This window comes from Microtus oregoni, unplaced genomic scaffold (genome assembly GCF_018167655.1).
Source record: "Microtus oregoni isolate MIOR12 unplaced genomic scaffold, Mior012 000105F_ref0000443, whole genome shotgun sequence".
Taxonomy (NCBI): Eukaryota; Metazoa; Chordata; class Mammalia; order Rodentia; family Cricetidae; genus Microtus; species Microtus oregoni.
Window position 1 is genome coordinate 1,453,178 of NW_024544720.1, and position 26,378 is coordinate 1,479,555.

The window sequence follows — 26,378 nt, forward strand, 5'->3', positions numbered from 1 at the left end:
TGTTTGGTCTTCTGTGCTTAAATATATTCTTATACCACATTCAGCTTAGAGGCCTTTTTTTATGGAATATGATTAAATCAACTATTTAATGGCTAAACTGTGGTATGTATGAAGATTGGAAGAAGTTTTAAAACAATTGATCAGCACTTTGGGCAGATGGCTAAGTGAGTAAGAAAGCTTGCTGCAAAGCGTGAAGACCCGAGTTTCAATCCCCAGCACACATGTGAAAGACTGCACATGGACACTTAGCCTGTAACTCCAGCACTGTGGCCCGGGAGACAGAATAGCTGAGACCTGCTAGCCTGCCAGCCTCGCTGAAAACAGACAGCTCCAGGTTCGTTGATAACCTTTCCCCAAGGGTATAAGGCAAGGGAACAGTAGGATACCCAGTGTCTTCTGGCCTCTGACATATGTACCTACACACCCAAACCATGATCAGGAGGATCTACCCATGCCACCAATGCCACCAGTGCCACCAATGCTAGTGGGCCAGAATGGTCATTTCTGTAACTGACATCTTTACGTCAGTACTCAATACAGTGAAATTTCATCCAGCTTTGCAAAAGCCATCTTCCCAGAATTTCTCTGAAAGTAGTAATTTCATCATACTGGACAGTATTACTTCAAGATCTTTAATGAGAAAATTATTAAAACTCACTTCCATCTTTGGTGAGATATTTCTATCACTCACTGTATAAAGGTAGGTGGCATCAGTAAATTTGAAGTTTTAAAAAAGTTAAATAGTTATTGGGGGAAAAGAGTAAACAAGAAGAAAGGAAATAGGCCAGGCAGTGGTGGCGGACGCCTTTAATCCCAGCACTTGGGAGGCAGAAGCAGACAGATCTCTGAGTTGGAGGCCAGCCTGTCCTATAAAGCAAGTTCCACAGCAGCCAGGACTGTCTCACAGAGAGGGAGAGGAGGGGAAATGAAGGAAGAACAAAGGAGATTTCTGTCAGTCTCAGGAAGTACCTGGAGCAAAGCATATTGGTACACTCCTGTAATCCTAGCACTTGGGAGTCAGGGACAGGTGGAAACCCTGTGAGTTTGAGGCCAACCTGGTCAACATAGTGTGTTCTAGGATAGCCAAAGCTTTGTAGAAAGACCCTGTCTCAAAAAATACAAAAAAAGGAAGGAATACTTGGAGGCCTCTTGCTCCTGAAATCTTAAAAATAAAAATAAAACAGACTTCCCACCTACAGGCCTAGAATCTTTTCTCTAGGGCTCAAATCCAGTCTCTTCTTGATTGCTGAGGATTCTTCTGAGTGCTTGTCTGTCATCAGTGTTCTGTATAAAACACATGTTTCAGAAGGTGGTGTGTGTGTCTGCAGCCAGATGCAAAACAAAGCAAATCTATGTATTTATAAGAAATTAATAGTTGAGCAACAGTGGTTGCAATATTTCAGTGTTTGGCTGTGTGGGGAATGCTACACTTGAGGCTCACTTTCAGCCTTTGACTAACTTACAAAGAAATATGTATACCAAATGGAGAACTTGTAAGAGAATTAATGGACACCACAGTATTAGATAACCCTCAGAGTTCCTCAGTATTTTTAAGCTAATAGTTGTTAAACAAAATATCAAAAACTGTGAATCTACTTTGAAAATTCAACCTTTTTTTTTTTTTTTTTTTTGGTTTTTCAAGACAGGGTTTTTCTATGTAGCTTTGGAGCCTGCCCTGGAACTAGCTCTTGTAGACCAGGCTGGCCTCTAACTCACAGAGATCCGCCTACCTCTGCCTCCGGAGTGCTGGGATTAAAGGCGTGCACCATCACTGCCTGGCGAAAATTCACCAATGTCTTTAGGAAAGACCTAAAATACACAAGCTTTTTCATGTTTCTTTTTTATTCTTGTAGTAATACTTACTAGTTTTTATTGGTAGAACATTCTATAGATGTACTAAAGTAAGACCTCTTTCTCTCAAAATAAATTTGTAATTATACCTGTTATTTGACAATACAAATATAAAATAGTATGCAAAATAAGCACATATTTTACCTTCAATTATACTTGTTTTCTGTTTTTATTTTTTAATTATTTTTAAATTAAAATATATTACTTCCCTTCTTTCCTTTCCTCCCTCTAACACCTTGCATGCCCACACTCCCTGTCAAATTGATGACCATTTTCTCTTTGATTATTGTTGTGCACACATTTATATGTATATATATGTATATACATATGCATAAATAATATAAATATAACCTACTGAGTGTGTGTGTGTGTGTGTGTGTGTGTGTGTGTGTAAATTCAGAGCTGACCATTTGTATTTGATAGCCAACTTAGAGTACTCATCCCTGGGAGAGAATCCTTTCAGCAGTCATTAGTTGCCTGTAGTTCTTTGTATAGTGAACCCCATGAGATTTTCCCTTTCAGTAGAAAGAAATAGTCATAATGATGTTGTCATTATTGTGGGTCTCATTTAGGCAGCCATATTGTTGTAGTATCATGGGTGTTGCTTCCCTGTCATGGAAATCCATATGGAAATCATTAAAAAGCTAAAAATAAATCTATTATATAATCCGTTCATCTATACTGCTTCTTGGCATATGCCCACAGGACTTGATATCCTACCCCATAACACTTCTCAGCAATATCCTTGGCTGTACTAAAATTGAAACAACTTAAATGTCCTTCAGAAGATAATGAAATGTGCTATATATTCACTATAGAATGCTATTCAACCATAGCAAGCAAAATTTATATTTTGATATTTAAAAACTATCTTTGTAAGGATATCTACAATGAAACCCCATGTGTCTTCTGTTTCAGTTCAGACCAGAAAGAAAGGTTTTAAGTTTGTAAAGGAAAGGTGTTGTGTGTCCCAGACTTCACTCCACCTGTGGGGCTCTGTGTCCCAGAACTGTACTGTGGGGCTGTGTGTCACAGAACTGTACTGTGGGGCTGTGTGTCACAGAATTCTGTACTGGGGGGGGTTTTGTCACAGAATTCTGTACTGTGGGCCTGTGTGTCTCAGAACTGTACTGTGGGACTGTGTGTCACAGAATTCTGTACTGTGGGCCTGTGTGTCTCAGAACTGTACTGTGGGGCTGTGTGTCCATAGAATTCTGTACTGTGGGCCTGTGTGTCTCAGAACTGTACTGTGGGGCTGTGTGTCTCAGAACTGTACTGTGGGGCTGTGTGTCACAGAATTCTGTACCTGTGGGCTGTGTGTCTCAGAACTGTACCTGTGGGGCTGTGTGTCACAGAATTCTGTACCTGTGGGGCTGTGTGTCACAGAACTGTACTGTGGGCCTGTGTGTCACAGAACTGTACTGTAGGGCTGTGTGTCTCAGAACTGTACTGTGGGGCTGTGTGTCTCAGAACTGTACCTGTGGGCTGTGTGTCTCAGAACTGTACCTGTGGGCTGTGTGTCTCAGAACTGTACTGTAGGGCTGTGTGTCTCAGAACTGTACTCTGGGGCTGTGTGTCTCAGAACTGTACTGTGGGGCTGTGTGTCTCAGAACTGTACTGTGGGGCTGTGTGTCACAGAACTGTACTGTGGGCCTGTGTGTCACAGAACTGTACTGTAGGGCTGTGTGTCTCAGAACTGTACTGTGGGGCTGTGTGTCTCAGAACTGTACTGTGGGGCTGTGTGTCTCAGAACTGTACCTGTGGGCTGTGTGTCTCAGAACTGTACTGTGGGGCTGTGTGTCACAGAACTGTACCTGTGGGCTGTGTGTCTCAGAACTGTACTGTGGGCCTGTGTGTCCCAGAACTGTACTGTGGGGCTGTGTGTCCCAGAACTGTACTGTGGGCCTGTGTGTCTCAGAACTGTACCTGTGGGCCTGTGTGTCACAGAACTGTACTGTGGGCCTGTGTGTCACAGAACTGTACCTGTGGGCCTGTGTGTCACAGAACTGTACTGTGGGCCTGTGTGTCACAGAACTGTACTGTGGGCTGTGTGTCTCAGAACTGTACTGTGGGGCTGTGTGTCACAGAACTGTACTGTGGGCCTGTGTGTCACAGAACTGTACCTGTGGGCCTGTGTGTCTCAGAACTGTACTGTGGGCCTGTGTGTCACAGAACTGTACTGTGGGCCTGTGTGTCACAGAACTGTACTGTGGGCCTGTGTGTCACAGAACTGTACTGTAGGGCTGTGTGTCACAGAACTGTACCTGTGGGCTGTGTGTCTCAGAACTGTACTGTGAGGCTGTGTCACACTAAGCCTGTGGTGATGCAGTGCCTCCTTTCTCAATCAACCACATGTCTTCAACTTAAGGTTGCTTAAAGTTTTCTGAAAAAAAGTGTACAAAGACAGCATTCAATTAAGGATTAATCACTATGGCAACTGAGATATGGTGACTAAAGGGGGAGGATGTATTCTCCCCTGAGTTTCCTGCCAGCTGTCATAGTCAACCTTTGCTGCCTGAATCCAAGCCAAAATATAGACTGTGACCAACTCTAAGAAACTATATCTGTATTTTTATAAATTGGTACAAGTATCAGACTATAAAAGAAGACTTAATCCCCTGAATTGGATGACAGACACTTGGCACTCCTGCTAGTGTTTGACAGAAAAATAATGGGTCACTTTGTAGTAAAACCTGGATTAATAGTAAACCCTTCTTTATATGATTTCAGTGTGCTGTAAATGAGTGTGCTAAGCGGGCTGTCAGGCTGAGGTGGGAGTGTCTTTTTATAACCAACGGAGATTTAAGTATTGTTGAGAATACTATAAACTCAAAATGTTGTGTTAGCAGGAACTTCTCTTGTATGTGTGTTAGACTGACATTCTTTGGATTACTTAATGCAAGGATTTCTGTGAGCTTTGGTGGATTGATTGCAGTGTGTTTATACAACTTTGGAGTCAGCAAGGAAGAGTGGACTGTTTATAATGAGCAGACTTTGGGGAAAGGGAACATTCTATTACTCTATTTTTATCAGGATAATCGTCAATGGTATAAAGTAATTGACTAGTTTATGAGGTAGTCCAGTAAGTACAGTGTATGGATTTAACATGTTAACAGAATTTACTCTCAGTGGGGCTTTTCTTGTCTACTAATTTTTCTTCTTTATCTCAATATTAACTTTATATAACTTTATCAGATAGTTTTTTTTTTCAAGTAACAAGTAGGATTAAGATTTCTGGGACTACAGTGAATATATGCATGAGGTTATGGTATTACTATTGGCATGAAAGGAGCTTTGTGTCTTTATCCCTAAGAGGAAGATTGATTGTAGGTGACATTCTTTTCCACAAAAACAGTGCATCATCTGAGTGAAGAATACTCGTGTGTTAGACAGAAGGACAAGCCAGTGCTCTTGTATACATAGCCCTGTCCTTCTTAGAGCTACGGTCCAAGAAAACCTGTGGTATCCTTCCTCATAGTATCCAAAACACACTCACTGCCTTGAAAAATAATTTTTAAAAAAGGTGCTGAAATTACTCAAAACAGAACATAGATTTTTATTATTATAATAGTGGGAATGGCTTAGTAGTCACATGAGGGATAAACTCTTCTGTGGTTCTATGTAATTATCTATTATTACTTTTTGTTCATTGTTCATTAATAAGGTAGCTAATAATTAATAAGGTTAGCTACCTGGTAAGTCTTCTAATTTTATTAAGAACCTGTCCTGAACTATGACTGATTTCCCATGAAAAGGGATAGAGAAAACATATGTATATATACATACATACATTTTTTAAGAACTTAGCCAACATTGGATTAGATAAACAAAAATAATTTTTCTTTTTAGGAAGTGGTATAATTCTAACCCTTTTCCTAGATGTTGAGGCTTCTGATTGCACAAAGAAATTGACTTTGAAAAACTTCATGGTTTAGACAGTTGTGAGGTTTTACTAATTTATAAAATGCCATTTCTTCAAATAATGCCTTCTGGTAACAAGATAGAAGTTCAGAGGTTAAAAAAAAGCCTCATTGAACCTTCATTGGTTCTACCTAATGAACTAAGGGGTAGTAAGCAATGAACAGTGCTTTTCAAATTGCATTTTATAGCTTTATGAAGATCGTGGTGTCAAACAGACATAGTTACATGATAGAAACCCTTTTCCTTTGATCTCTAGTTGAAGATTTCAGATTGATTTTCTAATATGTGACATATTAACCTTTTAATTTTCTAAGATACCTAGTTTTTAAAACATTTATTCCAATTAAACCTAAAAGCCAACAACTAAAGTGAATTCATCATTCCTTTATATATATATTTCAAAGAATTAAACTCTGTCTGGACTCAAGAAGTCAGCGAGAGTTGAAGAAGTAGCTCAGGGGATAAAGCACTGATTGGTGATAAAGCATGAAACCTGAGTTTGAATCCCCAGATCCCATGTAAAGCCCGCTGCAGCAGCACATGTCTGTATTCCCTGTGTTCCCATAGAGATGGGAAGTGGAGACAGGATAGTTCCTAGAAACTCATGGCCGGTTATCCTGGGCATAGACATATCTGTGAGCATACACAGTGGCTAACAACAAAGATACACTGCTTAAATGTAAAAAGTAGTTGACCCACATTCAAGGTTGTCCTCTGACCTACATACACTACACACACTGGATATGCATGCCTTTACTGACACACACAAAGAGGCACACACATACATCGCACACACACACTGTGAATATGCATGCCTTCACTGACACACACACAGAGGCACACACATACATCACACACACACACTGTGGATATGCATGCCTTCACTGACACACACACACAGAGGCACACACATACATCACACACACACATACTGTGGATTTGCATGCCTTCACTGACACACACACACAGAGACACACATATATCACACACACACACAAAAGAAACATGACAAAACTATGAGGAATATCAACTTTCCCAAAGATATTTTGGCAAAGATAATAATTTTTTTTTACTTTTTCTAAATACTGTGTTGGTTAATGTTAGTTGTCAACGTGACTAGATTGAGAGATGCCAAGAAAATTGGCAATCAGACTCTGGGTATGTCTTTGATGGTATTTCTAGCCCATTAATATGGTAACCTGAGGGGAAATATCTGCCTTCAGTAGTCTGAGCTCTGACTAGATGAGAAGCTACCTCATGGACTGACTTGAGTGGGTGCATTGCTGCTGCTGTTGCGATGGTCATCAAACATTGCAGTTCTTTAACCTGGGAATGCCAGCTCACATCAGCAACTGTCCAAGGAGCTTCCAGACCTTCAGCCCCTGACTGGGGATGCCTCATTGGTCCCTCTTGTTCTCACGCTCCAGCTTCTTGGATTGAGCAACTGCTGAGTTCTCTGGTTCCTCACCTAGAGATAGCCATTTTGGAGTTATTCAACCTCTATTTATATAAGCCAATGTACTAAATCCTTTGTGTGTGTGTGTCTGCATGTGTGTGCACATACGTGTGTGTTACTCTTTTCCTTTGGAGAGCACTGATTTATACTTGTACTTTTCCTTTACCTAGAATAACATTCAGATCTCTCTGCCTTTCAGTGTGCACCACCACAAATGTGTCATCTCTTCCCCAGGTCTCCACTAGTTTCTCCCCAGCTAGAAACAAACTGCCCTTCCTCTTAGGCTCTTTCTTCTTCGTTCAGTAGAAGAACTTCGTGTGGCTAGTTCTTACTCTAAAGTAGGTATTTGAGAGTTATATTATAGTTGTGTTAAGATATCTCTTTTTTAAAATTAAAATATAATTATATCATTTTCTTCTCTTTGCTCCCTCCAGTCTCTCCCATGTACTCCATCCTCTTTTCTCCCTCTCCAAAGCATGGCCTCTTTCATTTGTTGTTTCTCTCTCTCTCTCTCTCTCTCTCTCTCTCTCTCTCTCTCTCTCTCACACACACACACACACACACACACACATACACACACCCCTACAAATATAAATACAACCTGCTCAGTCTGTGAAATGTTGATCATATGTTTATGGTTTCAAGGCTTACTGATTGGTTTTAGGTAACCTATGAGGGGGCTTATCCCTGGGGAGCACAATTTTTCCTGCTCTCAGTATTCTTTAGGTACCTGCAAGAACATACCTCTTCAGATAAACCAGAAGTGTGGATTTCCCTAAGTAGGATGTATTTCTGACTCACTTTTGATAACCTAAATTGAGTTTATATTTGAGTAAATACTTTTTCCAGAAGATTTAACTGTTAGTTTTGTCAAGGTACAATGGCTTCAGACACTATTTTGGTCTTGGAAAGTTTGTTTTGTTGTTGGGTATGATTGGTTTGATTTATTTTGGTTTTCTGTGATGGAGATGAACACTGGGCCTTTGTGCATGTTAGGCAGGCACACTACCATTACGTTTACCCAGTCTGTGTTCTGAACAGTTAGTTTCAATCATCTTTTCTGTGAACAACTTTCTGATTTTTCTAGAAATCACCTTACTCAGAGATAGTACTCAGTGTATCCAGACTGGGGGTCCTCTATATAGATGAGAAATTGTGACATTCTGGCACACACGTTTTGGTTTTGTCCCCTGTTTGGGTCATAATGTCTCTCCAAAGCGGGTCCTAGATACCTGTCTCCCACCAGTACTGCCTTTTTATCTTAGGGACAACCTTATAGAAATTCCATGACTTAAGAGCCTCATCACAGGAGGGTCCTGTCCTGTCCTGAGAGGGAGGAGGCTATGAATAACAATTGGTACAGACAGGCCTTGCTGGGTTTCCCCATCCAGCCTGCTAGCAATTGTGCCTATGCAGTAAAATAGCCACAAAAGATAAGGAGGAGCCGGGCGGTGGTGGCGCACGCCTTTAACCCAGCACTCGGGAGGCAGAGGCAGGCGGATCTCTGTGAGTTCGAGCCCAGCCTGGTCTACAAGAGCTAGTTCCAGGACAGGAACCAAAAAGCTACGGAGAAACCCTGTCTCGAAAATTAAAAAAAAAAAAAAAAAAAAAAAAACCCTAAGGAGGATGGGTTTGATCTTCTGACTAGCTGTGCATGTGGAGGTTATGATAGAGTGGCATACCCAGGGTGGGCATGGCAGCTCCATACCATGTCCCCACAACTTTGCCTCTGCATATTGCTTCCATGTGTGGAATATCCTGAGCAGTAAACTGGTGAGCAGAAGCCAGTGTTCTCTTAAGTTCTGTGAACTGCTCTAGCAGGCACAGCCGAGCTAAACTGAGGCGTACAATTGGCATCTGGAGTTGTGGAAATGCTAGTCTTGGAGAGATGGCCCCAGAATTAAATTAGAGGACATGAAGTGCCTGACCATTACTGCTAGTGAAGAATATCCTTACACACTGAGAGCAGAATTGTAGTGTCCTTAAATATAGAAACACCTCCAACCATACCTAATCTGCTGGCTGACCTCATTCACATGTCTCAATGCCAGTCATTACAGATGGGATGTGAACTTCCTGTAGCTTAACGTCATGTGTATCTGTTCTTTCTTGATGTAAGGATCAAAATATAACATACACTTCCAGATACGACCACCACCACTCAGCAATGGCAACAGAGTGGGCTTTCACCACATGCTCGTTACTGGTAATCCTACATTAAGATACAGCATTAAAAAGAGCTCACCGCCAAAACTCCTTCAGCTCAGCTTCTCAATTCAAAGTAGTCACACTGGCATGTAATGCAGAAGGATTAGTCAGGTTTGAGCAGCATGCATGCTGGTTATTCCTCATTGTTCATCATGGTGCTGGCAAAGAAGCCTACTAATAAAAGAAGAGCACGTGGAAAATGGAGTAAGGAAGATGCCCTGTCCTGTGTGTGAAGTCAGAGTGAGACTTTGTTTTCTCTCTCCCACAGGTCTGTGAAATTTCTTCAGTTTTTTTAAAACATTTATTTAGTGTGTGTGTGTGTGTGTGTGTGTGTGTGTGATGTATGTGTGTTTCACTAGGCATGGCGTGTGTGCGTATGTGTATACGTGTGTGTGCATGTGTTACATGTGTATGGAACTTTTAGAAATTAGTGCTCTACTTCTACCTCATGGGGTCTGGGGCTTGAACTCAGGTTGTCAAGTTTAGTAGCAAGCACCTCTGTCTGCTCTCCACCAGCCAAGTTCTGTGAAATGTCTTACTATAGTCTGGGCATGGAGGTGCGTGTTTATATAATGTCAGCACTCCAGAGTCTAAAGTAGAATTCTAAGTTCAGTACCATCCTATGCTACGTGCTGAGTTTTAAGTTAGCCTAGACCACAAAGTGATAGATCCTGTCACAAAACCACCACAGAATAAAGTTGCTTTAGACTGCAGTTGTTAGACTTCTGGGAGGAAAGGAGCCAGAGTTGCCAGCTTCAGCCTCCTCTTCTTCCCAAAACATGTTTCAGACTTGAATCTGCTTGTGTTTTCAGGCCTATCGTTTTTATAACATGCAGAAAATGTGACGTTTGTGTATATTTGGAGTGAGTCCTCTAACCACTTGGTTTTTCTCCCAACTGATGGCTTAATGTTTAAGAGTAGCTTTTAGACTTAGGTTTTTCTTAAATACAAAGACCTACATTATGATAACCTTGCATAATTAATTAGAGTATTTTCACCCTTGTACAAAGATCCTTAAACAGCTTTGTCACTTTAGACCCAGCTGCCATCTGAATGAATTTACTTACACTGTGCTATCTGTTTTGATAGCACTCCCCGTTCCTTGTATTACAAAGATAAGAAAATTTATGCCTTTGTGTGTTCTTACAGTTTGGTCCTTAACCAAAGAGATCTGTTTTTAAGTCTTTTGTTGGAACAGATGTGTAAACAAAACCTTGCAGCCTGAGACTTCACTGTTTAAGGCTTGAAGACAGAGACTGAAAGAACACTTGATTTGTAGCCTCCATCGCACACATGGTGTGCTGGGGATGAGGGACGAGTATGGCCTCACATGGTAGTGACCTGAGAGTGTCTTTAGAGCTCTCTGCTAGTCTTGGGAACAAGCTGTAGGCTCCAGACTTTCCTGGGATAGGCAGGTCCTCTGTTCATCTTAGAACTAGCCTTCTGAGTTGAGCCTTTCTTCATCATGACTTTCCACTACTTTTAAAATCCCCCCTTAGTTCCAATTCCCTATTAGTGATCAAGCCTATCCATCCCTTATCTGCCCAGTAAAGGATTTCACTAGTTCCTGTTAACCTGCCACAGATAGGCTATCTTGCCCGTGCACCACTCTGAGTATCCTTCCTCTGAAATGTGCAGGGTAAGGTAAGCTGGGGAGATATTATGCTAGTAATGGATGCGGCTCCAGAACTAGCCCCAAGAGAGATTATCCATTATACTTTTATATCTTTTCTGTAAAATAGGAGCTAGGGACTTGTCTTAGAGTTTTATTGCTATGAAGAAACATCATGACCATGGCAACTCTTATGAAAGAAAACATTTAGTTGAGGCTGCTTACGGTTCAGAGGTAGTCCATTATCATCCTGTAGGGAAGCTTGGCAGCATGCAGGCAGACATGCTGAAGAAAGAGCTGAGAGTTCTACATCACAATCTGCAGGCAGAGAGAACCACTGGGCCTGGCTTGGGTTTCTGAACCACCAAAACCCATCCCCAGTGACACACTTCCTCCAACAAGGCCACACCTCCAATAATGCCACTCCCAGTGGGCCTTTGGGGGCCATTTTCATTCAAACCACAACAGGGCTCCTCATGATTGTCTTCAAAAGTTAGCCTCATGGTGAGCATTGTGGCAAGCTTGTATAGCCAAAACATTCTGAAAGCTGAAAGAAAAGTACCCAAGTTCTTGGGCTACATCATTAGTTTTAAGGTCACCTGCAACAACATTGAAAAACCCTGTGTCAAAAAAATAAAAGTTCTTCATTCTTGGCCCATTTGTTAGCAGATGTGGTCATGAGGCCTTTTCTCATCAAATTCTCCTTCCCTTATTATCCCTATGTAAGTGCCCTCTATGGTTCTTTAGCAGTTTACCTCCTAACTTATTTTTCACTTCAATTAATGTTAATAAAAAGCGGTTTTTGTTTTGTAAACATTCTCTGAACTATACAGTGCTATTCCTAGTATATACAATCCATATGTGGCCGAGTAAACAGAAAAAAGGAAGTGTGAGCATACAGCTGTGAGGTAGGAGGAGCCCTCCTTTTGAAAGTTTGACGTTAATGATTGCTGTCTACAGTTTTCTTAACCCTTTCTTACTGAAAACTCTGTAGCTTTCCTTTTTTTAGCTGCGCCTGAAATAAAACTCGGTGCTTGAATAAAAGTAAGGCACCTTGGCTTTGGCCTTGTAATCAGAGCCTGCATTTCACTAAAGGACTAAGACAGAGGCTTCTGAGATGGCTCAGCAGGTGAAGGCCAGCAGCCCTGGCCCCCACATGATGGAAGAAAACCACTAACCCCCACGCACATGCTTTGGCATGTGAATACTAAAGCCAGGCATGGCAGCATACACCTTTAATCCTAGCACCCAGAAGGCAGAGGCAGGCAGATCTCTGTGAGTTTGAGATCAGCCTGGTCTATAGAACAAGTTTCAGGACAGCAGGGCTACACAGAGAAACCCTGTCTCAAAAAACAAGCAAACATAAAGACTCAGTATTGTCCAAGGCTGTTTGACGGTTTCCTGCTGCAGATGGGTAACAATGCAGTATGGCTGAAAAGACCTAGTGTGGATTCATTTGTTTCCTCAAGTTTGGCTTTAAGAGATTTTATTTGTACACTTTTTTTTTCCTATTTTGTCTTCTAAGTGGGAAAAGGTTGATTTAGATTACCTTGAGTTTCAGATTTGCATGCTCTTATGTAAAGCAAGGGGAAGGGAGGGTACAAGTGAACACATCCCTAGCATTCTTCCTTCATAAATGCCTTCTTAGCTACAGAGTTTCTCTATAGCTTTGGAGCCTGTCCCAGAACTAGCTCTCGTAGGCCAGGCTGGCTTTGAACTCACAGAGACCCGCCTGCCTCTGCCTCCCAAGTGCTGTGCTGGGATTAAAGGCGTGCTCCACCACCACCCAGCTCATGTGTCTTCTATAATTTACAATAATAAATCATAGTAAATACATGCTTATCCAGCTTTAAATAGCAGTTTTTTATTTTGAATCACATTTTAAAGGTAAACCAGAAAAATCAACAGTGATTCGATAGTTTTATCAAAGTTAATGCAAAGCAATTATTTGTCTATGCTAAAGTTAAAACTTTTTTATTTAGACAGAAAAGGGAAAATGGTGTGGGAAGCCCTTCTGTATATGTGTTGCTTTTATTGGTTAATGAATAAAGAGGCTGTTTTGGCCTGTGATAGAGTAGAATAGAGCTAGGCACGGCAAGACTGAACTGAATGCTGGGAGGAAGAAGGCGGGTATGTAGCCACCAGAGGGCAAAGACACGGGCTGTCAGGTGGAGCCTTGCTGGTAGGCCACGAGCCTCTTGGTAAAATATAAAATAATGGAAATGGGTTAATTCTAGATGTGAGAGCTAGCTAGCAGTACACTTAAGCTATTGGACAAACAGTATTGCAAATAATAATAGTTTCTGTGTGACTATTTCAGGAGTCTGGGTTTAGTTATTGGTAGATAGATTGTTTTGACCAAAAATGTCAGAACAATTGTCATTTATAGAAGCGTTTTATGTAGATTAACTTATATATACTAAAATGTAATGATTATTTTTGTAAAGGCAACATACTATACCTAAAGTTTCAATGCTATAAGACTAGGGTCCACATAATTAGCTTAGCCTATGGTTTACTTTTTCTGTCTTTATCTAAAGCTCCGAAAGGACAGCAGGGTTATTTCCCTTATTTTCCCATTTTCAACTGACTGTTCCTGGTAGACTCTACATGTCCAAAGAAGAAAGAAATGTTACTTACTGCTTATTAATTAAATTGACTACCTTAATGTCCTCTGATAAGTTCATCTTTATGACTGACCTCCTGCTTTTTACTCAGGACATCTGATTAGATGACTTATTTAACTTTATATTATTGAGGAATGGTTGCTGCATTTCTTCATTTGTGCAGTGACTTTTATTTTTTAACAAAGATTCTAAAAGTTGGATTTGATTTTTTTTTTTTCTCATACACACACAGTGGTGAACATACCTAACTAACAGTGGTGCATAGTTTATGGGATTGGTCATCCACATAGCAATTACTGAGTGAAAGGCCGTCTGAAGTGTGATGTTTTCTAAGGTGTTTAGCAGAAATACTCATACTCAATAAAGAGTACATGAGATTCTTACTTTCGTAACTCCTTTCTTATTTTATTACAACCATAATTAGAATTTATGTCTGATGTAGCTTCAGAACCATTCATTTGTCAGTACCTTCTCTTTGAAAAAGTACTTTAATAATGAACATATTTGTATTAATTTTTCTTTTGAGAAGATATAACTTTTTTTTCATTTGAGACAAGGTTTTGTTGTATAGCTCAGGCTGGCCTCAAATTCACAATCCTCGTACCTCTGTTCCTGAGTGCTAGGACTCCAGATGTCTGCTACCGTACCCAACTTCAAGACTGATCCTGATTTTTTTTTAAATATTATTTATGAGTGTTTGGGCTGCATGACATAAAGGCTAGAAGATGGCATTAGATCTCCTAGAACTGGAGTTGTGCGTGGTTGTGAGCCACCTTGTGGGCACTGAGAACCAAACCCAGGTCTTCTGCAAGAGCAGCAAGTGCTCTGAATTGCTGAGCACTCACTCCGGCCCCTAACATTAGTTACTTTTATGGTCAATGTGACAAAGTATATGACAGAAGCAACTTAGCAGAAGACTTATTTTGCCCAGAGCTTCAGTGTGTCATGGTAAGGAAGGCATGTTAGAGTTCGTGGCAGCAGAAGCGTGTGGCAGAGGCTCCACATGTTTTGGCAAGTCAGTAAGAGGGGGATCAAAAGCAGGGCCAGGCTGTAACCCTCAAGACTAACCCTAATGGTCTGTGTCTGTCAGAAAGCCTACATTCCAAAGGTTCCACAGCTTCCTTAGACAGTGCCACCAGCTGGGGACCAAATGTTCTAATGCATGTGCCTGTAGGAGCATTTCATATATAAACTGCAACAGATTTTTAGAGAAAATATTAGAGATGCCAGGTTCGTGTTTATAATTCTATCACTCAAGAAACAAAAGAAGCAGAAGCAAGAGAGTTGTGAGCTTAAGACCAGAGTGGGTCTTAAGTACTGGGTTCAAGGCCAATTGGGGGTACATTCTGAAACACTGTCTCACCCAATTCACCAATGAGTAGGAAGGGGGTAATTGTGGCTATGCAGAAACAGGGTTTGCTTCTTGTAGTTTCAAAGCTTTCCATCCAGTTCCTACCCAGTTATCCAGTTGTTGCCAGTCCTGCTCTCTGAGAAAAGAAAGGTGCTTTTAGCTTGATGCCTTGAGCCACAAGAGCAACTTCACCCTCCGTCTTGATGTTAAAAGAGACAGGATTGCTTTTTAAATTCCTCATCCACTTTCTTTAGGGACTTAGTGTCACCGCACTGTCAGGACTCCATAGCATGCCTGATCGTGAACTGTCCTGTCCTGGCTGCACATTGTCGGGGCACTACGCTTCACTTTGGCATTAATTGCCCGTCTCAGCTGTTGTAAAGAGTTAGCTGTACGGCTTTAAGATAAAACAGTGAAAACCTCCTCTGTAACAAAAACACCAAGATATTTATAAAATAATATGGACATTATTTAAAAAAAACAATTTTTAAAAACTACATAAATAGAGCTGCCATGTAAACCAGCAGTTCATAATTCTTTGTGCTCACGTACGCTTTAATACAATGAGAAAAAGCTCTAGGCTTTTCTGACAGAGAGTTGTGTGGATGCTCACATACACACCCTGCAAATGCAGCTTCAGAAGGTTCAAGAGTACCTTTTTCTGTGGTCCCTAGAACCTTCATAGGGCCAGTGAACTCTAACAAAGGACCCTTAGTAAAAAAAAATCCCAGAGTCACTAAAATTCTTGCCCATGGCTAATCTCTGGAACTCGTTAGTATGTTATCTTACCTGACAGCAGAGAACTAAGATTATAGGTGCAATTCAGGTTGAATCGAGGTGGTCTTGTTGAATTAACTGGATGGATACCATTAAAGGATACTTACTACCCATCTGGCCAGGATCCTTTGCCCTGAGTATCTGGCTGGACTTAGGAAAGTCACATTCCTTCTTACCAGCAGTACCCTCCCTGGCTGTATGCACAGGGTGGTGTGACCCCGAAAGAAGTGTTACAGGAAGACAAGGACTGTGTTCTGCATCTGGGTATTGGTGAAGTATGGAAATGAATTGTCCCCTAGAGCCTCCGAAAAGGAACATAACTCTGCCAGCACTTTGATTTTAGCCCAGTGAGACCCGTGTCAGACATACCTACAAAAATGTAAGGTCAGGAGTTTATGTTGTTTCAAGCCAATAATACCATGGTAACTTGTTATACAGCAATCAGAATGTAATCCACTACCTCCATTCCATACTTATAATTCAGTATAAATGTGACAGCACAAACATTCCTGAAATCTTAATACAGTTGGGCTAAATACAAATTTATGGCTTACAACCTAATTTCAATAAAATAGTAAAATTATCTACTAAAATAGCAATTTGAAGTCATGTCTTTTTTTTAAAAAAAAAGATGTAGAATTCATGTGAGGGGGGGAAAATGAACTTTCTCCTTTTAAGAATCTGGTTTTAAATTGTGTAATATGTCAGAAAATCTAATGACCTATTTATCCAGTATCTTTGGTTGCAAAGACTGAATTCTTGAAGGATTTATAAAACTGATTCTTTAAATGTATATAAAATGTGAGCTTTGTAATGTCAGAAAGAGCAATCACATAAAAATTGAAAAGAGCCATTGCCCAGACTGTCTCTCCATGGCTTCAGAAATCACAGTGTAGTAGGAAGGGGAGTTCTTGGTTGGTCCAGCTGCTCTCCTGTTTATTCTCCTTATGTTCACATTAGCATTCCCATCTCTTAAAATACTGAACAGTCATCTCTGGGGATTTAGAGTCTGTTACTTATAACCCTCGTCTTGTTTCTGATAGAAATACATACATAACATCTCTTTTGGATTTATTTTAAAGATCAGTATTTTTTTCTCTTCAATGATGATGTTTTCAGGCAATTTAAAAACCTGATGGCCTTAACGAAGCAGCTTCCAGTATTCCTGACTGCTGTCGGCAGAGCTGCGGTCGCACCTGTCTGCCTGGCACGGTTTGTTCCTGTGCACCATCATAGCTTCTGAAATGTCTGCTTATCTTCATTAGAGATGGTTTGCACACAGTTGCTTTGGGGGGAGGGAGGGCATGTGAAAGTAAGTTAAGATATACATGTTGTGCAAGGAAACCAACGGGCTAAGTGGTTTTTAAATGGTCTTACCTCTTATATCATGGGTGATATGGCTTCAGTGTGTGTTTGTGTCTCAGATGCATAGTAATGGGAACATAAGAAGTACTTAGAATATCCATGGAGTCAAAATGCACTCTCTACCTGTCTTGTGAACGTGGGCCATTTTGTTCCCATTTGGATTCCCTCCGTCTTAGGATTCCTATTGCTGTGATGAAACACCGTGACCGAAAGGCAAGTTGGGGAGGAAAGGGTTTATTTGGCTTATACTTCTACATTGTAGTTCATCATTGAAGAAAGCCAGGACAGGAAACTCAAACAGGGCAGGAACTGATGCAGAAGCCATGGAAGGGTGCTGCTTATTGGCTTGTTCCCTGTGTCTTGCTCAGCCTGCTTTATTATAGAACCCACAACCACCTGCCCAAGGGTGGTCCCACCCATGTCAACCACTAACTAGAAAATGCCTTACAGGCCTGCCTGTAACCTGCTCTGATTGAGGCATTTTTCTCATTTGAGGCTCCCTCCTCTCAAGTGTCTAACTTGTATCCAAGTTGACATAAAACTAGCCAGTACACCATCAAGGAAAAAATACTACACTGTTATCAACAATCTTTTTATATTTGAAATTTCCTGTGTTTTTGAGATCAGCTCTCTTTATTTTGTCCAGCTAGACCCTGACCAGACAGTCCTGAAGTAGCTGGGTACAGGCGTGCCCTACAGTGCCTGGCTTGGGCAGTTGTCAAGCTGTAGTTTGACCTGTGTGTGATTTTAGGTGGCATGGCCTTGTATAACACTGAAGAGATTACCGGTTTGTTCTACTGGCACTAGTTAGAAGTCTTATATTCGCCAGTTCTTTTCTACCATCTCTCACTCCAGCAGTTTTTAGAATATTCCCTTATCTGTAATCAGAAGGAAGATATTTATTATCTTTGTTCCTAGTAAAGATGCTCTCTCCTTTTTTAGTTTGAAGTTTTGTTTCTCTAATTCTTTGCCCTATGGTTATATTCCCTCTCCATTTTCTAAATTCTTTTTTTATTTCTAAATATACTTTCCCTCTCTTCTCTCAGTACCTACACTAAATTCTGACTTATTTTATTTCTCTAGTTTATCAACCTCGTTGCAGGCCTATGCTTGCTGTCTAACCCATGTATTGTTTCTATTTTACCTTAAATCTGTTTTTTAAGGTTTGTATGTGGCACTGTCTTGAGTATCGCTATACAGTGCTATGCTGGGGTTTTCTTTCTCTTTTTTAAATCTTCCCCGATAAGATAATTGAAAGTGTCCTTCAGATTGCCTGATCTCTTGTCATTCTGCAATAGAATTCACATCTTGGCTGTACCTGTGGCTTAACAATGCTGGGCTTTTAATGTTCTTTAGGACTCTCTTAATTTCTTTCCCAACGGAATCATAAGCCTTCTTTTGATTCAGGAAGCCTTCTTATACTGATTTGGTATTTGGACCTCATTGGACTCTAGTTTTCACTGGTTCTTGGCCAGTTTTCAGCATAGCTTTTCTTACCAAACAGAATGTACAAAATCAGGTTCTCCAGTTGTCACCAACTGGCCATTCTGTTCGTCTCTAGTTTTTCTTTCTAGATACTACACCCAAATGGGCCTTTTAGAAAGAACCACTAAAGGAGTTCCCACAACAGTTCTTTCTGTCTAGGGTAAGAAGGAAGAAGATAGCCCCTACTTTTGTTCTGTGTACCAGTTTAGGCTTGTCTAACCTTCTTGTGGGGAGGGGAGTGCTGGGGAACTAAGGCACTGATTGTTTTGGACAAACATTTACCGCTGATGCTCCTGCTATTGCTGCTCCGTGTGTTTCTAGTATGCAGGTGGGTACATGTATGTGCACAAATGTGTCTTGTCTTCCTTGGGACAGTGCGCCCTAGGATCCTCCTGCCTCTTCCCCAGCGTCGGGATCACAAGTGTGCCCCACTGCACCCAGCTTTGATGAGTCCTAAGGTTAAACTCGGACCCTTTATCATTAGTAGAAGTACTAACACTCTTTAGTTTGCATATGTGTGCATGTGTTAGTGCAGTAGTGGTGAGAGAGTGACTTCAGTCGTTGGTTTTCTCTATCCACCTGTATTTCTGGGAATTGAGCTTAGGTTTTCAGGCTTTGCAGCAAGCCTCTCCCCACCAAGTCATCTAACCAGCCCCCAAACAGATCTCCATGCTTGCGCAGTAAGCATTTTGCCAATGAAACTATCTTCCTAGCCTGTTTGTTTATTGCTTAGTTGTTGTTGTTTTATTTCAGGGAGTTAAATCATGTCCATCTCCCAGCTCCACATCTCCTGTGGACCATGTTCTAGAATACTAACCTGTGGCCTGCTGGGCTCCCACTCATTGCTATGTCGTTTCTTTGCTTTTGGACGCTAGAAAGTTTGGTTTTCTTACTTTTGAACTAAAGTGTGTTTTTGTTGTTGTCGATTTGTTTCTATTATTTTTATTTTTGGAATGGAGTAGAACTTTACACCTGGCCACAGTTGCCATTGAGATTAGAAGCATATAATATCTTTTCCTAACATTAAACAACAGCCCATAAAATTATTATAAAGTAACTTTGGTTTTATTTATAACGTAGAAGCTGTAGACAATGTGGAGAAGTGATTTTGTTTGTTTGTATTTGAGACAGGGTCTTTCTGTGTAGCCCTGGCTTTCCTAGAACTCCCTCTGTAGACCAGGTTGGCCTCAAACTCACAGAGATCTGCCTGCCCCTGCCTCCCAAATGCTGGGATTAAAGGTGTGTGCCACCACTACCTGATTGATGATATTTTTAAAATACTTAATATTCTTCAGCCTAAGAGAGGACTTATGAAATTGGTTTCCCTTTTTGCTACATAATGGTTCCTTTTTCTAGTTATTGTGCTTATATAAAATTAAACAAAAATTGCTTCATAACTTTTACAAAAAAAACAAATAAATGAGGTAGACTTTATTGGTTTTATTTTTTAATGTTTTTTGTTTACAAGGGGGGCACATGTTTGTGCTATAACATGCATATGTAGGCTAGGAGACAACTGATTTCCAGGTTTTGGTTCTTTCCTGCCTCCTTGTGGGATCTGGTTATTAGGCCTGCATGCAAGTGATCTCTAATCCTGTTTTATTTTTTGAGATTAGGTCTCTTTAGCTCAGGCTGGCCTGGTAGTCCCTGAGTTCTTCAGAATGACTTGAATGCTTGCCTGATCTACCTACCTCTGCCTCCAAATTGCTGAGATTAGAGGTGTGGACAACCACACCTTGCCTAGATAGACCAATTCTGAACCTTCATTCATTTAGTCATTGGTTATTATCCTTAGATAGTGGCTGTCAGCCTGTGTGTCAGTCCATCTACATCCTTGACAGCAGACAGTACCTCGTTTTCCCATGCTTTGTCCTTTTAAAGGTCTAGACTAATATCCTCCAACAGTTGCTCCAGCTGAATAATGTGATCTGCTTTACTGTAAAGAGTATCTGGGAAATAAGTGTGATGTTCTTTGTCTTGTTGATCCAAAACTATATTTTCAGGCTTAGTTTTTATTTCCTTTTTTACAGACATACAAAAATAAGGTGAACGCACACTCAGAGAAAGCTGAGACCCCAAGTGATGGAACCATTTCCTCTCCTCTGTGTGTATCCCACCCTGTGAGCCAGAAAAAGAAAGATGTCTACCGTACTAACCAGACTACCTTCATCATTGGAGAAACACCAAAAGGAATCCGCAGGTGTGTTATCTGTGGTAACTCTAGACTCAGGCCAGTTCTCAGAAGATGTATAGCTTCATCATAAAGTATAGAATGTAAAAACATACCTCACATCCAAATTTCAGAAAATCAGAACTTTTCTATGTTAAAAAAAAATGCTTTTGAGATAGGTTCTCACTAAGTAGCTGCGTATAGTGCAGACTGGTGTTGTGAATCTCATGCCTTAACTTGCTAAATTCTGGGATTACAGAGATGTAGTGGGGACTGACATGGAAATGAGGCCGTCTTCAGGGTCGGTGAAGCTCCACACGCAAGTGTTAATGTTACCAAGAATGGCATCAGAGTTGGTGAGGTGGCCCCCTAAGCCTGGTCCACGGGGCCTCTGGACAGTGGAAATGATACCGGCTCTCGCTCAGAGTTAGTCTCTGAGCTCCCAGGAAAGGAGCAGCAAGCCCCACAGTAACCCATAGAGCTGGCATGAGGCCACACCTCACCCTGCCAGGCAGGCTTGCTGCAGTGATTCCTGCACGGTGTGCCTTTTCATTGTGGTCAGTTACTCTTCTAGAAGGCAGCTGTATTTCCCTAGTCGTTAAAGAAACGTGGGTCCCTGTAGTAGTGTGTTCAGAGGAAGGAAGGACAACGGTGGTTTCCTCTTGTCCCTTCGTTGCTCACAGCCCACAGAGGAAATGTCTCCTGCTAGGTGAAAGGTAAGGAGTAATACTAGAAAGCCATGACCTGTCTGGACACCCCACCCTTCCTGCTGCCATCATAGTCAGTCAGAGTCAAGACAGTTTCTTGTAGCAGCCACATGATGGCCTTTCAACACCTCCAGCCCTCAGAGAGCAAAGGCAGTGACGTGGTGATAGCAGCTGTGGTCCCGCTCCTTCCCAAGAGTAGACGCGCTTTGGAACGTTGGCCGTCGTAGCTTCCGGTGACTCCTCGATGGTTTCCCTTTTCCCTTTTCCTAAAGCTTCTCTACTACTTTTTTTCTCACAAAAGTGGTTAGCTTGTGTTCCTAATTACACCTTGCATCTTCATTGAATTCTTAGAGAAAATTCTGTTGAAGTCCCAGAATTAGGAAAATGAGTTGGAAGGTAAAAAAATAATCCTTCTGTGCAGCCATGAGCATAATTCACTCAAGGTTCCATGGGCTAAATAGTGTTGAAGCAGCACTCCTCCCAAGGACAACCCACCCAGAGTCCTAGGTGAGGGCGTGCGTCCTTTCAGGTTGCTTTGGCATCTGCTAAACAGAGGTTTCACCAACTCTTGCATAAATAGAAGACATTACCTAAAACCCTCTTGGTCACTAAATCCTTATAAATATAAGTAAAAACATTTACTAGGTCCTGGAAATGGATTTGTGTGGGTGAACACAAATAAGGTAGTCCCACACTAGCTCAGAATTGAGAATAATAAAGGGTTCTTTATTTAGGGGGAGGAAGGGAGGGAGGGAGGGAGGGAGAGAGAGAGAGCGAGCGAGCAAGTGTGCACATTTTTTAGTATCCAAGGCCATGCCCAACCTGGTCCAGCATCTCAAAGGCCATTGGCTGAAGGCGTTTCCCAGCACCTCCTCTTTTTGTCTAAATAAGAGAATTCCAAACCCAATACAAAACTATATACAATAAGAACATATATCAAGTATAAAAATTAAAATTACAATCAGCATAAATAATATTAAGCAAGAAACATATGCTAAATGATACTTATTTTATTTTAAGGAGTCTAAGTCCTGTATTATAAATAACTTGGCTAAGTCATGAGAGAAAAGTAACTACAATTATCTACTAGTCTTTAACCCCATCAAAGACCTGTTGTGTAAAGTGAAATACAACTCTAAAACTGTGGAGCCTTTAACATGTGCTGCATAATTGGCTTTAGTTTTTATCTGAAGGAAAATTTGCAGATACTTAGGTTTCCCAACTTAGGCCCCAAATGCAGCATCAGCAAAGCCATACGCTGTACCTTATTTTTTCAGTGGGGAGGGAGATGAGGCAGGCTGGCTCCAAACTTACCATATAGCCGAGGTCGATCAAGAACTCAATCCTCCTGCCTCCACATCCAGAGTGTTAGGATCACAAGCATATGTTACCAAGCCTGGCTCAAAACTGGGATCTTTTGAAAACACCTTGTGCTAGTTCCCTATTCTCTTCGATGCCCTACCCATGACTTTACTTTGGTCCTATAGGTCCTTTTGCCAGTGTTGTCACATTGAACTTCAGTGTAGTTTAGGGGATAGGCACAATTTAGATTTTAAGTCCTCACTGTGGAAAGTAGCAGTCTATGGCTCAAGGAACCTAAATAATTTTTCTGCCTCCACTTTACCAGGTTTCCAGAAGGCGCATTTGTGTGTGTACATTGAGAAGTGTTAGAATCTTACTCTAGGAAGGCACTTTGTGTCTTCAAATAACATCTTACTTTGTTTATTTGGTTTGGGGGGTTGTTTGCTTGTTTTTGAGACAGAGTCACCCTATGTAGCCCATACTGCCTCAAACTTTCCATCCTCTTGTCTCTTGGTACTAGGCATGTAGGTGTACACACCACCATGCTCAGTAAAAATGGGCTCTGGCTTCTAAGATGAGCTGTCTGCACAGGTTGGATCAATTGGGGGTGGGGGTGGGGGGCTACTGTAGGAGAAGGGGGATGATTGTTAGTTCCCAGCCGCCCCATCTAGCTTAGCCCTGAAATAACCACACAGAAACCATATTAATTAAATCACTGTTTAGCCCATTAGTTCTACCTTCTTATTGGCTAACTCTTACATCTTGATTTAACCCATTTCCATTGATCTGTGTGTCGCCACATGGTTGTGGCTTACCGGCAAGGTTCTGCGGCTGACTCTGGTGGCGGATCCATGGCGTCTCTGACTCCGCCCATCTTTCTCCCAGCATTCAGTTCCATCTTCCCCGCCTACCTAAGTTGTGCCCTATCAAGGAGCCAAGGCAGTTTTCTTTATTCATTAACCGAGAAAAGCAACCCAGACAGAAGGACCTCCCACACCAGACTACATTTATAGGGCTTTCTTTAAAGCTCAACCTAAAGCCCTGTGAAATTCTATACTGTGAAAGAAGGGGGAAAGGGAATTTTTTTTCAGAATTTTCCATTTATCAAAGCCATTCTTTAACAATATTACTCTGAGATTTGAATGCAGTATAGATTCTCAAATATAGAGTATTTAATGATGATTCTCATGTCAGTCATAAATTGACTAACTGGAGGAGTAGCCTGCTGGGTTCTCATAATTCCCAGGAAATACATAATAGTATATAAATCAGAGTCACCGAAAAAGCTGATGATTTAATAAGGTAAAAGATCATTTCTGGTAGCATTAGGGAAGAGGCACATTCTCCTAGGATGGAATTAAGCTGATATTCCAAAGGGCAAGGTGCATTGTTCTGTCTTTATGTTTCCTGTCACTGCTAACAAGCACATTAAAAGTCCTTAACTCCGCTGCAGTGTGCGAGCACAGGCACACGCGCCACAGAGCGTGTGGAGACCAGAGGACAGCGGTCTGGAGTTGGCTGTCTCGTTCCACCCTTGCATGTGTTCTGACTGAATGCAGGTCCTCCTCACTTGTACCTGCTGGGCCATCTCAACAGCTTTCTGATTAGCTCTTTCAAAATAAATTGTAAATATAATACAAAATAGTAACTCCTGGCTCTGTCTATCCAATCTTTAGAAAGCAGTTTGAAGAAATGGCCTCTTACTACAAGTCATCTGTGCAGGAGTTTGCTAGACAGGTAACCAGCGCCACGTCTGAGGAGCGACTGAGACTGCTCAGGGACTTCTACAGCCTTCGGCACCCAGAGGTAAAGGGGTCCTTCGTGAGTTCTGCCCCAGAGTCGACCAGATCTGTCCACAAGGAGGAAGAGAGGGTCAAGAATAAATCCAAAGGAAAAGAATCTCTTTTAAAAGAACGACGCTCAAATGATAACACTTGGTCACGCAATGATCCCACCAACAAAATGTCTCAAGCTTACAACCCAAAACTATATAAAGGAAAGTCAACCAGATTTCAAAATCATGGTTCCCGTGGAGAAAAGATATTTTCTAGTGATACAAAAATTAAGAAATCGTCTGTCAGCTTTACTCAAGAGAGCGACAGTGAGAGAAATGACCACACACCCAGGAGCAGCATGACACTCTTCTGTCCAAACAGCAAGCCTGGAGCCTCAGAGGCAGAGCGAGAGAATTCCCCAGGGGCGTGCAGTTCCAGAGACAGATCACTTCTCAAGCTGGGGAACAGCAGGGTAGAAAACCCAGCGTCAGAAAAAGCTCCTGTGGAAGGCTTACTCGGTGACACCTCTATTCTTAACGACCTCTTTAAAAGCTGCGGAGAGGGTCCCACACAGCTGCCAGAGAACGTTCTTTCAGGATCTGTGACAAAAGCAAAGCAGAGACCCAAAGATTTCTGGGACATCTTGAATGAGCAGAATGATGACAGTCTTAGCAAACTCACTGACTTGGCAGTGATAGAGACTCTGTGTACCAAGGCTCCCCGCTCCACAGCCTCCAAAAGGAACGATGAACTGGAAGCTCCCCTTTGGAAAGCAAATGAGAAGTTTTTGTGGAAGACGTCTAACTCGGAGGATGATGAAAGCGTAGCCAGTACGGAGAGAGAGTAGAACATGGGTGTGCCGTTAAGTTAGTGGATCGGTGAGCTGTGTGAGCGTTTGTGGTACTGTAGTGGAGTCCTGAACAGTTGTTTACAACAGCCTAAAATGTTATCCTGGGTTTTCTTTCCCTAACATATATGTATATGTTTAATCATTAATCCCCCAATTTATACAGTGCTGGGGATCAAGTCCAGGACTTCATGTACACCAAGCACTCAGGGCAACTCCAGCTGCATCTCTCGCCCCTGATTTGATCTTTGGAACAAATGTGACTATATCATATTATCATGTTATTAAATGAAACCTTGGGCGCTCTCCTCCTGTGTGGTTCTGTGACCTCACCTGAGTGATTTGCCCAGTGTTTGCCCACTCCTCATATGAAAGATACCAGGATTGAGCCAGGTTAACATAGCCTTCTACTTTGGGAAGTTATTATTTTCCTTCCTTGGAATCATGTGCTAGTACTATTGAATTATTTTAGATAAGAGTTGTAATTAGGAATGGATATATGGTATTATGTTAAAATGGTATAACTGCTCGGAGTCATGTATAACTAAAGTAGTGGGATTGTTATCATTACCCAGAGCACCAACGCCTTAACCTCTCACGTTACTGTGATCTAGTAAATATAAACAGAGCTTTGTATTTTAACTTTGTATTTAAGTGGAAGGAAGTGAACAGACGTTTGATTTTAATTGAAACCCCTTTCAATGAACTTAACATATGTGTTATGCACACTCTGAAATGTTCTCATTGTTGGATTTGTTTACTTGGTGGCTTTTTCTCAGCTGCTGTGGTCTATGATTGGTGCTTGGCTGTGTAGGTGACACCTATACGTGAAGGCAGGGAGGTCCTGTCTGCGGAGCATCAGGTCCGCACAGCCCCTGGGTTGTGTCTGGCACACTGAGGGTGTGGGGCTGGTGCCTGCCCACA

General features: G+C 41.5%; 1 protein-coding gene across 1 annotated transcript in view; it reads left to right on the forward strand.

Annotated features, from left to right (window-relative positions):
• Positions 1 to 26,092, forward strand: part of LOC121443395 (DNA excision repair protein ERCC-6-like 2) — an 83,429-nt gene extending 57,337 nt beyond the window's left edge. The window contains exons 18-19 of the mRNA XM_041645151.1: positions 20,684 to 20,853; positions 24,509 to 26,092. Of these exons, the coding sequence (XP_041501085.1) occupies positions 20,684 to 20,853; positions 24,509 to 25,454 (1,116 nt within the window). The 3' untranslated portion in view covers positions 25,455 to 26,092. The remainder of the gene's footprint in view (positions 1 to 20,683; positions 20,854 to 24,508) is intronic.
• Positions 26,093 to 26,378: the final 286 nt, after the last annotated feature.